The sequence below is a fragment of the Gymnoscopelus microlampas genome, assembly GCF_963454915.1.
Source record: "Gymnoscopelus microlampas genome assembly, chromosome: 14".
NCBI lineage: Eukaryota > Metazoa > Chordata > Actinopteri > Myctophiformes > Myctophidae > Gymnoscopelus > Gymnoscopelus microlampas.
In genome coordinates this window covers 38,063,245-38,080,639 of record NC_139951.1, presented here as the reverse complement: position 1 = coordinate 38,080,639, position 17,395 = coordinate 38,063,245, and the positions used below count along the sequence as shown (strand labels likewise).

Here is a 17,395-nt window from a genome sequence, read left to right as displayed (position 1 = left end):
GGGATATATTGCACTTGTGAGTTTCAATTTGTCAACCAGATATCCAGGGTCTGACTAGCCAGCTCATAACCACTGTTATGTGCTAGTTACAGTATATTGGATTTACATATTCGACCATACAGATTGGTTAAGATAACATTCCATTCATTACAGCTTTAATGTAAATCTACAGAACGTACAAATGCATACCGAACAAATGCATACCGAACTTACAGCTTTAATGTAAATCTACAGAACGTACAAATGCATACCGAATGGACGACTCTTATTTGGTTACATTTGTACACTCTAAGAGTTAAATTAACACTGGCTTTGACTGTGTACGTCACTTATCTCCACTCCACATTATGTGACTAGGTCTCCATGGCCAAGATGAGCTGTTAACAGTGAACCACTTCCACGACAAACAGGGCTTCTTCAAAGCCTCGGCCAGGAGATGGTGCACGTCCATCAGCGGCTCACCGTGGTCTTTGAAAAGCACGCAAGCATGATGTTTCAAGAATGGTCAAGGAGCTTGGGATTAGGGACGGATGGCTGGCCACAGGGACAAAGGGGACTCTTGTCAGGTAGGGTGGCCGGCCCCGCTCTTGGGAGGGGATGCCAGGGGCGGAAATCAACATGGAGATCAGACCAGAACACAGCGCGACAAGCTAACAAGGTAAACCGATCTGACTCAGAATTCCTGAGGAAGCTGGATCAATGAGGGTTCTGTTGAAAGGGAAATCCTAGCGGATATTGGGTCTCTCTGTGAACCCTTTAGTCGAATACACGGCTATCATTTAGAGACGCGTAGTTGTCTATTGCAGTGGTTCTCACATTTTTCATGTAGAGGACCCCCAAATTGATATGTATATGGCCGCAGACCCCCTTCTGAAAAGAAGGGGGTCAGCAGGGACCCCTATAAGAGAGCTTACGACACGTCGCAAGCTTGTAGATTGGCTATTTTTGAATGACTGAAAAATAAAATAGGGTATAATTGTTTAAAGAGTTATTGGGCTACCACCTCAAGGACCCCTGGGGGTTCCCAGACCCCAATTTGAGAGCCAGTGGTCTATGGTAATAATTACAGTAAGTACTGTATGCACGTGATGATTATACACTTCTAATAATCTATAGTGAAACCGATCAATGATGGATGCATTTCGAGGCAGTTTTGAGGTCAGCTGTCAATCCTTTTAACCCATTCAATCCGGGAACGCATCTGTGTCACTTTAGATGTCTTTGGCTATTGGTGAACATTTGTGCTATTCTTTGAATATGTATTCTACAAACAGTTTTTTGAAAAAACTTATTTGCTATATCAGTGGTGCTCCAACTTTTCCATGTAAAGGACCCCCAAAATGATATGTATTTGGCTGCGGACCCCCATCTCAAAATATATTGTTCCAGGGACCCCCAGAAGAAGAAGCACAGATCAGAGTTAAAAATGTTCGCTTTAAAACATATATATATATATATATTGAAAGATTTGCACAAATTTTCAAGATTAAAAAAAAATAGCAGATCTACAAGCTCATAGCGCGGCACTCGGTGCCGCACTATGCGCTTGTATATCTGCTATTTTTGAATAGCCAAAGAAATCTAAAATGAAATGACAGATGCGTTCCCGGTCTTAAAGGGCTAACAAGGATGAACATGAGGAAGGCAGACTTGGTGACCTATTTGTTCAGTAAGTTGGAAAAACCAAAAGGTCTTGACCCTGTGGTAAGAACAGGTGTCCGTCCCTGACCTCTGGCCACGGAGATGGTCATTGAGCACTCGTCCCTAGGGAGTTTCTGTCCAGGTGAATGGTTTGACCCTTCCTTTGGAACGGACACTTGAACTGCAGGGCAAAACGGACAGGAAGACCCCTCTAATATGACACACGGAACAAGCTGCTCTGTAGGTCACACAGATAATAGTATAAAACTACTGTTGAAGCCCCCCCCCCCCCCCCCCCCCCCGCCCCGGCCGGCCCCCTTCACTGTAGTGCTCAACCACTTTCAAACTGGCGTCCGTATCTTGGGCATGTCATTATAGGCGCAAACATTTTAGCAGATCGACAAGCTTGCGACGCATTGTGAGCTTTGTTGATTGGCTATTTTCGCCATGTGAAACTGTCATATGATACGACAAAGTATAAAATATGCTATATTTAACTCACTATGACTCACCTCATACTTGACGTCACATTACTGCTGGCAATTTTCCTGCTCATTTCATATGGTATGAAGTTCAACTTGCAGAGACTTTAAATGACTACCGTCAGTAATTCAACACAATGAACTTTATTGCATGGCTATTTTTTGTCAGTTATGTTGTCGTTGCTTTAATGTATTTTAAAACACAGATGTCTAGCCAAAGACTATTGACCAATGAACATTCAAACGCATGTGACTTATTGTAACTGCACAGTGATCTTTAGAATTAGACAACATTTACTCAATAATTCGGGTAATTTCAGTAACGGTTCACTGACTTTGGAGAAAATGTAAACAAACTCAAAGTCTAAAAATGAAGGGATTAAAATGAAAATATCTGTTCATGTATGATATATAGCTGAAGCTATATGAATAGACAGTGACCAGTAGGGTCCTTTATGTGTTGGTATAAACCAGATTATGGGGTGAGGATGTGACACAATGTGAATCCCAATCTTCTGTAGTTGTTTTACCATCGTCAGTAAAGGTTGTGACCAGTCAACATGCTGAAGCAAACCTGTTCCACCTGAAGGACCCTAGACATGAAATTGTGTTGTTCTGACTGTCCAATGGCAACAACCCTACATTATATGATGTGTTCAAGTGGGGAAACATAATGTGCACTGGAGGAGTTGAGGGAAGACTTCTGCTGTGATTGTGTCGCCACATAAACACAACGTGACCCCTGGAGTTACCAAAACTCTCTGTCACTACAGTATACTCATTTCCGGTACTCAGCTCTGCTGGAAAGTGGAGATGGCTTTGCATCCAATATGGTCTCAATGGGCCTGTCTCAATAAGCCTGTTTATTGTTCACATGACCTGTAAAGTATTTTCAGAACCTCTTCTGGAATGAAGAGCTTGCCCTGTAATTAGAATGAATATTCTATACTGTAAGCACGAGGGCAAAATCAAATATCTTTATGACCAATAATATTTTTGACCAAATACCTCTATCAAGATCATTGTTTTGTGATCTTTTTTTAAATGTCAGAAATAGCAAAAATAGCAGATTTACAAGCTCACAACCTTGTGAGCTGGAAGATTGGCTATTTTCACTGTTTCTGAAAATGTGTGTAAGTTTAAAATAGGGCTAAGTGAGTAAATGGTGAAATAGGGTTTCTATACATGCAGAATATTCTGTAACTATATAAACGTTACGGTGCAAACGATATGTATGGTACATTTAACAAAACTGAGGAGGTACTGTCTGAAGATAAAGTTTCACATCAAATTAAAAGTAACTTCCACTCATTTGGCACACCAGACCGTTGTGCACCGCCCTAATGAGGAACGATGCAAGTCGGGAACAAAAATGACAGTTGTCTTTGACTGATTAGAAAAATATTTGTCAGTGTGCTCAAGGAATATGACACTGATTAGCCTAGTATTATGCAAGCTTAGCTGCACACAGACGCGCAGACACTGTGAGAATGCCCGACTTGCTGTTGGAATTAGTACAGAGGCCTTGATAGGGTGCAACCAAAAAGGTGTATTCAATCTGATTGTTTCACCGACAACACAAAAAATACATTAACAGAGGCAGCTCTCCACACAGGTGACATGGTGGTGTCCAGTTCTCATCCTACCACCAACTGATTATTTTAGTGGCTGGCAGCCTTTTATACTCAGCTGGAGGCAATTAGTTTGGACTCAACCATGTCAAGGGGTAGATTATCAAATAATACACATACATAAATACAGATAACATTAACTCTCATGACGTCCATTAAAACTCCATAAACTACACCAATGATTCTCATACTACATTACACAACAATATCCATAGCAATTCCAACTACACATTACAACCCCCCCCCCCCCCCCTCTGCCCTTCTGACTTGGTCCAGCCCAATAACTCTGGCCACATGCACAACTTACAGGGACATGGGACAGGGACATAAGCTTTCAATAATCACCCAGCATTCCCTATATTGCACTATACTCAAACATATTGCTCTTGGTCTTATCACACTCATACCCATTACACATTGCACTTGCCCTTCATGATTATAATTCAATACATACTTAAAATCATTGTGCAAAATACAACTGTGCAAAACATGAGTAACAGAGGACCTCTCTCTGTTACAGACACATAGGGCTGAATGCATCATCTCGTCAGTGGAGATATTAAATATGCAAAATATTGGAACATGGAAGTGTGCCCACTTTAATGCAAAGCAATATTTTTTTTTAGCTATCATATGTTATTTATTAAGTCTTACTTGACTACATTTTGAGATATTGGTGGCATCTTTAAATTGTACAATTGTAATATTTAAAAATCTTGAGAACACATTCAATGGGTGCAGGTTTCACAGTAATAGTTTAGTGTGCTGTGCACAGCCAGAGCAGAATGAACTCTTTAACCTTGATGGTGAAACACACGTGAGGATCTGTAAAGAATGGCCGGCTCTTCCACCTCCTTCTCTAAAGCACCATACTGTACTTGTGAAAAATCTGCGGGACAACAAAAGGCAGTAAGTGAATGAAACAAAGCTTGGTAGCCAATTACTGTAGACACCTTTGGTGGTGGTGGTGGTGGTGGTGGTGGTGGTGTGTGTGTGTGTGTGTGTGTGTGTGTGTGTGTGTGTGTGTGTGTGTGTGTGTGTGTGTGTGTGTGTGTGTGTGTGTGTGTGTGTCTGTGTGTCTGTGTGTGTGTCTGTGTGTGTGCACGTGCTTCACACAAACAGCCTTTTCTCTCTTTGTCCCTTACTGTTGAGAGAGAGGGAGACATTAGCCAGGATGGAGAGGAGGAGAGTGTTCACCGTCACTTTCTGCCTCTTGTTGGAGACCTCTCTTATGGCTTCTCTCACAATGCTCTGGAAGAAAGAATTTGATTTCTATAACGTCATTCTCTATCTTATTTCTAACGTTGTACAGGCTGCAGAGGATGTCCTTTATTACACAAGTGTGTGTGTGTGTGTGTGTGTGTGTGTGTGTGTGTGTGTGTGTGTGTGTGTGTGTGTGTGTGTGCGTGCGTGCGTGCGTGCGTGCGTGCGTGCGTGCGTGCGTGCGTGCGTGCGTGCGTGCGTGCGTGCGTGCGTGCGTGCGTGCGTGCGTGTGTGTGTGTGTTTACATTATGTATGTGTGCAATTTGCAAACAGGTGATAAACTATTCCATCCACCACAGAGTGGTGGCGTACTTGTTGACGTGCTCGGCTACTCGCCAAGGGCACTCGCTCACCTATCGGCTCGTTCAAGGCCTCGCTGTCGGCACGCCTGTCTTGTAGTCAAGTGATGAAAAGCTTGACTACAAGTGCCTTCGACTTGAGAGGCCACGACTGTCTTCCTTGGCCTACTGCATAAAAGGTTTGGCATGGATAGTTTAGCAGTTTGCGAGATTAGCTGCATGTGGACTCATGCACTCACAGACTCACACACACAAGGACAGGGGGGGAAACATACTCTCCGCCCGCATCCTTCACGGCATGCAGATAATTATGAAAGTACCGTACACATCTCACAATTAAACTATTTTTGCCAAAATATGATGCAGATGAATTGTGAGATTCTAAAAATTCTAGTGGTGCTAACTAAAAGAAGGATGTTCTGATCATAACCAGGGTCAAAATGACTTCTATCTATTATCAGATAGAAAGGAAATTGTTCGCATAGCCTCTTGTCTGAGCAGCCATTGGATGCTTCATCAAGTCTCAACCTAGCTGTTTATCCGTTTTGTGTTGTTTGTGGCCAAACCAATTTCAAATCTGTGATTTATATTCCAGAAGCAACCTGCCACAACGTGCTGTGTTTTCATCACTGGCCATGCTTATTTATCTCAGTAGTTCTACTGAGAGAACTGGGGTTCCCCGCCAACAGAGTATATACTGTATGTGTAAATGCGTTGCCTCTCTGACAGCTATTTGCAAGGTTAATGCGTCGGATAACAACATCCATCTTTCAAACAGTTTCATTAGCCCTGTCCTCTGACCCATTACACATAATGTTGTCAAATGTGACAGGCGTCAGATTATTGGGAGGTATGATGATCAATAGATAAACAAGAGTGCTCCTGGCGCAGCTGTAGCATAAACCTCCATCCAGCATTCTGCTGCCTGTCACAAATCTGAAAACGAATGGACCGGCCTGAGGCAAGAGTCATCAATAATAATAGAGAGTGTGGATGATGATGAATTAGAGGCGGGCTTCGGTGGAGCCTGTGTGGAGTGTCGGTGCATTGCCATGCTGCACACAGAAACACCGCTAGATTCATATACATTGATCGCTGTTTTCACATTAGTTTACTTAATCTGCATTTGAATCAATGGGACAACACTCCCGTTCCACACCATTGAATTCAGAAATGTTAATAGTATCCAATAATCAAAATCTGTTTATGAAATGTATGTCTCTTTGTGTCATTGATTTTTGTTCTGTCCTGGCCGGTAATGTATGTTAGTTCAGTCACTAATCACTCAGACAAAAAGCTGTTAGACAAATGTGTTTTAGAATCAATGACATAGATTTTATGCTTCTTAACCACAGTTTTAAGTTTAAATGCACGTGAAAATAAGTCCAGTTATTAACCTTACCTTAAAGAATTATCATTGAGCTATTGCTTGTTATTTTAATCATGTGATTTAAAGGTGAAGTGGTTTGCCAACAAAATGATAAATGGTTCAATGAAACTTTATGCTGGTAATAGGTTGTTGCTTTGTTATTGCACAAACAAAGCAACAAATAACATTAAGTTCTCTCCAGTATCATTTTACTCATTCAGTTAAGGGACAGATTCCCTTGCACCCTACTGAAACTACTACACCCAACTGAAACTAAATTGTTGTCATAGTTCTCAAACAAAATGATCATTAAACCATGCTGGCGATAGGTTATTGCTTTGTTATTAAACAATAACAGCCATAAATAACACTTAATTTTCTCTGGTGTCATTTTACTCATCCACTTTATAGTGAGAGATTCCCCTGCACATTCAGGAGTCACACAATCCACCATGAAACCTACATTTTTGCCATAGTTCTCAAACAATGTGGTGCACCTCTGTGATCATCCGTTTGTTCAATCTGTGTAATATTACACAACACTGGGAAAGCTAATCGCGGTGAACAGCTTCAAGCTGCTTCACTTGTGTCACAAATGTCACTTAAGACCCATGAGATCACCTCGGCCCACAACCCGTCCCACAATGGTGTCGGTGTAAGTCTTCCTGTACCATCATGGGATAACGGTGTCTTGACCTAAATGTCGGCATGAGCAAGCCGGAGATACCCAGAAAAGATTGACGAAATGGAACGTGTGAATCAAGAAATGAGCAGACGGATGTTGGGAAAACGGCAGGGATCGCGATCTGTGACGCACCAACGCTCTTGTGCTGTCTTAACCCCCCCGGGCGTAAATCTGCAAGGAGATTGCGTACGTTTATCGTGCTCTTCAGCGTTCACACATGCAACAATGGGACTCCAACTCTTTAATAGCCAGAGAATAGTTTGCTTTAAATGTTCTTCAGGGGATTTTGCCAATAATTACTTATAAAGCTGTTTGAAACGGATACGAGTCGGTTAAAAACTCGCCCGCGGTCACACGGAGGCGCGCAAGGTAACTTGAGCCTCAAAGATGTGGTGCATTAGTTCTGCTAAGCTAACCGTGAATGCTAATTGCAGGAAGGATAAACTGTAACCCTTGCCCTGTGGCCATGAACCCATTAAATAACAGAGCGTTTCATAGGCATGGAAGGCAACACAAAGAGGCTCCCCTGAAAAGGCCTGCAATCCGATTTCGGTTTAAACGGGGATAACAAGTAACTGTTTTCTGCCGTCCCCCATGGGACCCAACCCCCCCACCCATTTCTGACATTGGATGACAGTATATAGAAACTGGCTGTCACTCTGAAGTTGACCGCAGATCGCTCATACAATGCAACAGGTTCTGTTTTCCAATGGAATTTGTTGTCTGGGGCGTGGGCCTTGCCCTCTGTTCTCACAGAGAGCCTTGACAGGTGTCTCTCTATAGAACGTGTATCAGTTATAGTTTAAGTACTTGTGGTTTCACCCCTTGAGGAAGTATAATGACCCAGTCAGTTTGAAATGACATGCTATTCATGGGAATGCTGTTTCTGATGAGTGTAGCCAGTGGCGCTTATAGCCTACCGTGCAAAAACGATTAACTCTTAAACAGTGGTGTAAAGTAACTAAGTGCATTTACTCAAGTACTGCACTTAAGTACAATTTTGAGGTACTTTTACTTTATTGGAGTATTTCCAATTGTCTATACTTTTACTTCTACTCCACTACATCTCAAAGGCAAATGTTATACTTTTACTCCACTACAATTATTTGAAAACTTTAGTTACTAGTTACTTTGAAGATTTTGATTATTATTGCAAATTACAAAACATACATTACCCACTTCAGCATTATATACATTTCGGGCATTATGAAAATAGCCGATCAGGTGACAGGTGACATGAAGAGTAATTGGAAAGCCACAACTTTCATTCAACATACACATCTGATCCAAGTACCATCCATGTATGTAATATCATGAAGAAATTAATATTCTCTTTATTCTATCAATCTATCAATCTATCAATCTATCAATCAATCAATCAATCAATCTATCTATCTATCTATCTATCTATCTATCTATCTATCTATCTATCTATCTATCTCTCAATCCATAATACAAGCATATTGTGGTGAATTTACCTTGGTCTCACTATTTATTTTTTGCCAGCCTCATTCTGGCAGCGCATATTACAGGACCTAATTGCTAATACCCCCACCCACCCCCCTCCACCTGCACCCCAGAGGAGCTAATGTGTAGGACCTCCAGCCCAAACTCAGTGACCCCCACACCCCCCCTGTCAGATGCCGTTGATGCTGTGATTTACTACCACAGGTCCCAGGTGTACTTGCCCTTGGACTCGAGCTCCATGTGCTGCCTGCCTGGGAGGAGATGGATGGCTGGATGAATGTGTGAAACCTAACAGTGGCTTGTATGGCCCTGAGCCCTGCCGTCTAATTAAGCTGTAATGTAACTACAATGCTCTCGAGGAGATGTTGTCTCACCCACCAAATGTTTTTAAAAGCAGCCCCGGGGCTGGGGTCGGCTTTAGAGTGAGTTACTGTGGCCGGGCCCAGGCCACAGCCAGGGCCAAGGGGGGAGGCTCAGGTTACCCTACCTAGCCGGGATGTGCAGGCTGCAGGACGCCAAGACTTCATCCTATCTGTGCGCATTTCCGTCTTTGTCCCAATAGTGGCTGTCCTGAAATAGCCCTGTTTGTGTGGTGGGGTCACTATAATATTTAAATGAAATCTGTCCGCAGTCAGTAAAAGTATGTTAAAAATCTGACACAGCTACTACTTATTTTCATTCCCTAGCTGATGGTTATTATAAATGATATGAAATAACACAGTTGGAAATGATTATTACTAAGGATGGCAATGTCAGTTGCTTGGTCCATCTAACACGTTGGTCCCAAACAAGATATCTCAAAGACTACTGGACCTGTCCTGACTTCTGTCCACATATAAATCTATACAATGCCTTTGTATTGTGGAATTATTTGATTGCATCCTTTGTAATTAGGGCTGTGACTGTTAAAGCAAACTAACTTTAAATCATACATAAAAGAAAAACCTACCTCCTCTATTCCCTACAATTGAGATGAGATCATTTCTCAAAGAGATGAATGGAGGGGGAGCACAGCACCATGTACAATATCAACATGAATCAAAAAAGTATTTTGTTGTTTTTGGTGCCATGGTAAAACAGTCATTGTATATTTTGTTTTGTATTATAGAATGTCTAATTTATTATAACCTCCTCGTTATAAATGATAGAAATAGCAATTCACTGCAACAGAACAAAGGTGTCACCGCAATTGGCTCCCTACAGCCAACGTGGCACTGAAACAGAAGCAAGGCTACAATATAGAACGTTGTCAATATTTACTGATGGATCATGTGATTTCCCCATTTCCACGCGGCTCATGCGAGATAGTATCATTGGCCTGATATAATATTAGAAAGCAGTCTTGAGAGATAAGGTGTCTGTTGAAGGTCATGCGTCCCCCTCCTGAGTGATCATAAGAGCCTTTTGTGGTTGGGTTAAATGTACATGACAGGCTGTTGGGAGCACAATCGCCCCTTTTTAATTGTCATGTAATGGTTTCATGTAGAGCCAAACTGTCTGCAACACTTCAGTGGTTGGAAACCAGAGCCCGGCCACACGACCACAGATGTGGTTAACTGCAAAAAGGCTAAAAGGAAAAAAGACAAGTGGGAGAACAAGCCGTGGTGTGCTGGGAGGAAGCACACTGATGGCTGATGCTTCATTTATGGTGTCGCTCGCTGAAAATAGCCGATCTACAAGCTCACAACGTGCCACGATGCGACACATTGTTAGCTTCTAGATCGGCTAAATTCGGCGAGCAACTCCGAATCAGGCTTGAGTGGTTTTGTCTGTAGCACTGCACTTAACTACAAGCCTCCGTTCCTTAGCAAACCTGAATGAAGAACTTTTTCCAATAGTTTTATTACAAATGTGTTCACTAATCAACTATTGCCATTTGTTTTGGCTGCGTTGAAAAGGAAACTGCCAATGTTCTAATCATCAAAATGTATTGCATCTTACAAATTGGGCCGCACGATTGCGTATACTGCAAAACAGCTACACAGTCCCAGGGATGAAAACCTTAACGGTTCTAATGCTCACTCAGGGAAGTCAATTTACCAATTTAGTGGAAGCCAAAGATGACAGGAAACAAGGTAATTTACTGTGGCCTCCACAACAAACCCTGGCCTTACTCTGGCGCATGAGCAGTAATTGCCTTCCAAAACTGAATGCCATTTCATATTAAGCTGCAGTCAGAATCCCAATGACAAAGACTGACTCATTATCAGCAATCATGGGAATTAGTTGCATCATTTAACCAAGCGAACAAATCATTTCCAGGATACTGCTGGAGGCAGATAGACCTATTAGGAAAAATTGTAGTTCTTAAATAGAATAATTGACGTCTCCATCTTCTCCTGCTTTTGCTGAAGGGCATTATAAATTGCATTTGCTGCCATAGAAAATGTGAACTGAGAAAAAAAAGCACTACTTAAGTCTTCTGCAAGGCACTGCTCCGTTTCATTCATGCAGCGCAGGGCTGAAATAAAAGGGTCTGCTTTTTGTCAACTCTGTCACCAAGGTAACAACAAATCACTGGACACTGGATGTGGTAAATTCACTCAGAATATTGCACCTGATCCTAAGGCTGCTTGAAGTTAACTTAAGCCTTGTATACTTTGTTGATTAAGGTACCCCAGGTGTCTAGAATTGGTCCCCTCCTTTTTTCTCTCTACACATTTTTTGAGCCAAAAATAGCCCATCTACAAGCTCACAATGCAACATGCTGTAAGCTTGTAGAAAGGCTATTTTCGCCAAATGTTCGCCTATACAGTATTATGACATGGCATACTGTAGTATACATCTACTGCTATGCTCACGTCTCACGCACCATTACATCTCACCTCGGGTACTGTGTAAATATGTAGATCATTTGTTTTTCTTTCGAACGAATTTCGCCCACTTTCTTACTTCTGCTGTGATGTGACAATAAAGCTGGGAAGGGGAAATTCAGCGCAAAGTCAGGATCTCCCGCACAGTATGGTCAGGTCATTCAGTTTAGTGCTTTTATGGTTTTGCTCCTGGCACTATAGCAGAAGTTACTTAAGGCTGTAGCCCTGTGATGTCTATCAACACAGGAGGTCACTGTCTGGGGGCAAGTGGAGCCCTCGGCAAGACCATTAGATCATCACTTTCCCTCAACACCTCATCAGAGAGAAGAACCTCGCTCGTCTCGACACATTCCTCAAATCTCACAGCTTTTGGGGAGCAATTGTGTGAGTGTGTGCACCTAACAAATTATGGTCTTAGAAAGGAGTTCATGCAGTACATTGGACTTGTCAATGTCACTTTTATGTCAATGTCAAGTAAAAAACAAAATACAAAATACAAATTATGAATAAAACTGGTCACATCCAACCATATTTTATTATATCAACAAGCATCTTAATAAAAGTCAAAGAAAAATGGCTGCAGCAATATACAATCGGCAACAATCCGTGTCTGCCAAGTATTTTCCAAACCAAAGTGATAGAAAAAGAAAACTGACAAATATATTTCACAGAGCAGGATTGAACAGAGGTGATAGTGAAAATGTAAAATATTAATTACAAAACAGTAGAAAAACACATACTGTTTAATAGGAAAAGATGAAAATGTCAAAGAAACAATTGGTTAACAGTACACTGGATGCCAGCAGATATTTCGAGTGTTATAAACTTCAATATGCCACATGTTATGAGGGCATACGCAGAGGAAACCATTCCAAGGTAAGACTTAGGTTGGCCTGTGGACGAGAAACACGAGAATCGAGTTCCAAATCAACCCATGGATGTAGCTAAACCAATGTGGTGGAGACAAGTGATACTCCATTAACGGCCAAGGGTTTCATTGTGATATTTCTTTCTGAGGTCAAATGAAAGCTGAGGGAAACCACCCATCATGATAAAAATCAATAAAGCTGGGTGAAACAGACCAATATGGACCCAGTAGCCCTTGACTGGCCATTGCCCACGGATGGAAAACAGAACAGATTACAGTCAGAGAATATGGCTTGTGGGCTCAATTTTGATGTTTACTCTATGAATGAAGGACTTGAAACTTGGTTAAGCCTAGTAAAAATCCAAGCGGGTTCAGGGAGCTGTCTATTATGTTTTTACAATTGCTTTGGAAAACTGTCTTAAGTGATGTCAGGGCTTCTGGGAGAGTCCTAGACTATCTACCAAAGATCTTTACCAGTATGCCTGCTAAACACAGGATAATTGTGTCTTGAGGACTGTTGCTTTAAACCACTTAAATCCTATATACATCGTTAACCGGGGTCCCCCATGGGTCTGTACTTGGCCCCCCTCCTCTTTTCCCTCTAAAACCGATCTCTTCACCGAAAAGAGCACATCTACAAGCTCCCAACAGACGTTGTGAGCTTGTAGAACTGCTATTTTTGCTAAATGTTCCGTCTTTTATGACTTGCCTAGAACAGGGTCGCTAGGGTTCAAGTGGTTTAAGAAACAAAGACGAAAAAATATCTAAATCAAAAGACTACGATTAAGTGAGTGCTCGCCATTATCATTCATTTTGTTTAATTAGTACATTTGTGGGGGCACAAATACTGTATTCTGGCATATTGAAGTTCAATATTAAACATTTCTAGTCACCAATTTCTAACATGGGTTTCTGCTTCACCATGCATTTACCACAACCCCATCGATATACAAACTGATAATACTGGGATTTACTCAACCTCTCATCTGTCTGTCAACTGTCGGATATTGAAAAAGAGAGATATGGATCAGCACGAGCCGCAGCTGTGCATGCTCCATGTAAACGCGCCCGCTCGCAAATTCAGCAGCGACCCGCGGTGCGGCGCAGGGACCGCCGTAGAGGACTCACTTGGGCTTGGTCTCGGCGTCCGTGACCTGGCGAATGAAGATGGCGTCCTCCGGGTGGCTGATGTCCCCCTCCTCGTGCATGTAGGAGGAGGCGATGGCGAGCATGGTGCCGTCGTTGCTGAAGGCCAGCGAGGCGATGCTCGTCGGGTAGCGGTGGAACTGACACAGGCGCTTCTTGTTGAACGGGTCCCAGATGTTTACGAAGCCATCCGAGCCACCTGGTGGAAGGAGAGGCTTCAAGGTCAACTTCAAATGCTATTTTCCCTGTGTACATTCTTTCAGATTAGAATCTATAATAATAACAGAGTGCTCCTCACAAATCCTTGGTAGTTATAATTCCGTCAGTCACGGGACAGTAATTCGCAGCCAAACAATTTCACATTATGACTATAGCCCGACTGATTTATCGGTTTTCGGCAATCTTTTGGTGACATCGTGACAAAAATAGCAGATCTACAAGCTCACATGTGTCGCAATGTGACATTGTGAGCTTGTAATGATGAAAAGGGCTTAAGTAGGAGACTGGATCATAAAGTGTTGCAGAGATGAGAAAGGCGTACCTGTGGCAAACGTGTTATGAACACTGTGGAATGAGATGGCATTAACGGGGTAGACTTGCTCAATTCCGTTCTCCTTCAGCCTGTGGCATTTAAAAGCGTACTTCTTCTTCTGCACCTCCTGGCTCGGGTCCAGGTACTCCACAGCCACGCGGCCTTCGATTGAACTCAAGACGTATCCCTGGAGCAAAGAGACAGGGTCTGATGTTGCAATTTGACCTTTTCACTGGTACTGAAATTTGTACCATCAACTTGATATCCTGTAATTTGTTCATTATTTGTCATTTTAACCCATTCAATCCGGGAATGCATCTGTGTCACTTTAGATTTCTTTGGCTATTAAAAAATAGCAGATATAGAAGCTCAAAGCGCGGCACAGAGTGCCGTGCTGTGAGATTGTAGATCTGCTATTTTTGAAAAATCTTGAAAATGTGTGCTTATCTTTGAATATATATATTTTTTAAAGCAAACATTTATAACTCAAATCTTTGCTTCTGGGGGGTCCCTGGAACAAAATATTTTGAGGTGGGTGTCCGCGGCCAAATACAATCTAAAAATCCTCCTGATTTGTTGATCAGTGGTGCTCCAACTTTTCCATGTCAAGGACCCCCAAAATGATTGGACGCGGACAAAATATTTTGTTCCAGGGACCAAAACTTTTAGTTAAAAATTATCGCTTTAAAAGAATATATATATATATTCAAAGATTTGCACACATTTTCCACGATTTAAAAGAAATAGCAGATCTACAAGCTCGTAGCGCAGCACTCGGTGCCGTGCTATGAGCTTGTATATCTGCTATTTTTGAATAGCCAAAGTGTAAAATAATGCTTTTTTAGCTCAAATCCGTTTTGTGCGTTAGATGTTCATACATGTCTTAACAAGTGAATTTGGGTCAATTTAGCTGATCCGGAGCCAACGGTTTTACCTGTTTGTTGGGGAAGGCTCTGATGCAGCGCGTCTGATATTTCAAACTGGACTCTCTTCTTTGCTGTACGTAACCCATGTTCCTCAGGTCCCAGACCAGGACTCTCCTGCCAGCCGTGCCAACGATCAGCCTGTCTCCAGCCACGGCGAGTGTGTACACCTTTCACACAGACAGAACAGAAAGAAAGCATGAAAGAAAGTCACAGATGAAAGAAAGGGTTTCTTGGTTTACCGCTTGAACAAATACCCTAGCATCACTATTCCGGGACAAACATTCCACGAAAATAGCAGATCTGCAAGCTCACAATGTGACACATTTGTTGTGAGCTTGTAGGTATGCTAGTTTCAGCAAATATATTTACTATGTTGTTCTAGTAGTTTTAAAAAACTAAAAAATACAATACATTTGTGTTAGCTTTGCACATGGACAATGCGCCAACAGATCTGAGTTCAGTATCTTAACAAATTAAGTCCGCAACTAAGAACAATTCTGACACTAAAATTAATTTGGCAGTCAATGTATTTGTTGTTGTTTTTTTTTACTGTTATCTATTGGCTTATACATGCATTGCATTGTTTACACTCCACTGTCCATGTTTTCCCTCAACATTTAATGTTTTCTCTGTCCAATCCCCTCCCAAGAGGTACATTTCCTCTTGCCAGGCAATCGTGAATCATAACTGGCTCTTCTGGTTAAACAAAATCAAATCACACCGTGACAAACCCGATCTGTGATAGATTCTTGTAACTACAAAATATAATCACTACTTAAAATATATTTACTTAGTATTATTATTATAAATTCTCAAAAATGTAGTTTCTTGTCATATGTGGTCAGCAAAAGATATATCCCCAGGCCAAATACACTACCTTTTCAGGCTGTGAAAATGTGCCAGCATTGCAGGGTGTCCTCGGATCCCACATCCGAACCGACCTGTCCCAACTGCCAGTTACCATGACATTGACCTCGGGGCAGTACTCCACACAGCGAATCGGGGCGTCGTGTGTTCCAACTACTGTATCTATTTGGCGAAAGTATGAGACAGTCACATACAATTAAGTCAGGCCTTTAGCTAGCAGACTCACTTCAATGTACATGAACCTTGACCCACGTTGATGTGGCAGACTTACCTTGATCCGTATTCAAATCATGCATTTTTAACTGTGCATCTAAACCACCGCTCCAAGCATGTGACGGATCCTGCAAACAGAAAGTGACATGAACTTAACTACATCAACATGTCAAAATGCATCGACATCATGCTCTAAAACAGCGTCTTATCGTATAGTGTTGTTTTGCAGCTTACATAAAAAGCACAGTCGAGGACGGGGGCGGTGTGCTGGTACTTCATCCTCATCGTGTTGCTGCCAACATCGAAAAGACGGACGGTGGAATCCCAGGAGGAAACCAGTAGGAACTGGGCAGTGCTGGGGCTGAACTTGACCGCCGAGATGCCATCCTCCGGGCTTTGGTTCAGCTTGTACTCGTTTGAGCCCGTCATCTGCAGAAGTTCAGATAACACAAAGGACTGAGATTACGACCAGACAGGATTCATGCAGTTGCCACTCCATCGAAGGTCGTTTTACTAGACACAACTACAGCGTTGTGGCAGTCAACACCACAGATTCAACTTTCACACATATCTGAAATCAATTACAAAAATAAAAACAAAGGACACTTAACACACACTGCGCTATGTAACTATTTTTCATGAATAAAATGTAATTTAGTCCCGACTGTATGGTATTGGTAAGAGTATATCAATACAATATAACTTATACAATTGGGGTGGTTGTATTTTGTCTCCCTGCTCTTCTATTGACATTTAGATTGTGTCAAAGATCATGTCTCACTGACACAGAATGTGACACGAATTTTGACCTGATGGTCAAGATTAAATGTATCCTCTATTAGCTCAATGGTTCAAATCCGGGGTAGAAAAGTAAAGTTACATAGTGCAGCTTTAATGAAACAAACGCAGATTCTCTTACATTAACTAACTAGTTTCATGATTGAATGAGTAACAATGACACAGTAATGAAAGACAGTTCCATGGTTACTTGAGCATAAGACCATGGTTATCATCTCAGCAGATTACTTCACACACAGTTAACAGTACATGTGAGGCATTTGCCCTTCTTAATCCATCAACCTGATATTATAATTACACAGTAATAGCAGGTTGGTTTTGGTTACATTTGTATAACCAAATGGACCCCTATGGTTCCCTCTGGGTCCATTTGTACATCCTATGTACAAATGTTT

General features: G+C 41.9%; 1 protein-coding gene across 2 annotated transcripts in view; it reads right to left on the bottom strand.

The window, feature by feature from the left end:
- Positions 1–12,166: 12,166 nt before the first annotated feature.
- Positions 12,167–17,395, bottom strand: part of bub3 (BUB3 mitotic checkpoint protein) — a 6,130-nt gene continuing 901 nt past the window's right edge. For both annotated transcript variants that reach the window (XM_084079495.1, XM_084079494.1), the window contains exons 2-7: positions 16,437–16,631; positions 16,261–16,330; positions 16,000–16,151; positions 15,131–15,289; positions 14,206–14,383; positions 12,167–13,863 (exon numbers count right to left, since the gene is read on the bottom strand). In XM_084079495.1, the coding sequence (XP_083935621.1) occupies positions 13,643–13,863; positions 14,206–14,383; positions 15,131–15,289; positions 16,000–16,151; positions 16,261–16,330; positions 16,437–16,631 (975 nt within the window). In that variant the 3' untranslated portion in view covers positions 12,167–13,642. The remainder of the gene's footprint in view (positions 13,864–14,205; positions 14,384–15,130; positions 15,290–15,999; positions 16,152–16,260; positions 16,331–16,436; positions 16,632–17,395) is intronic.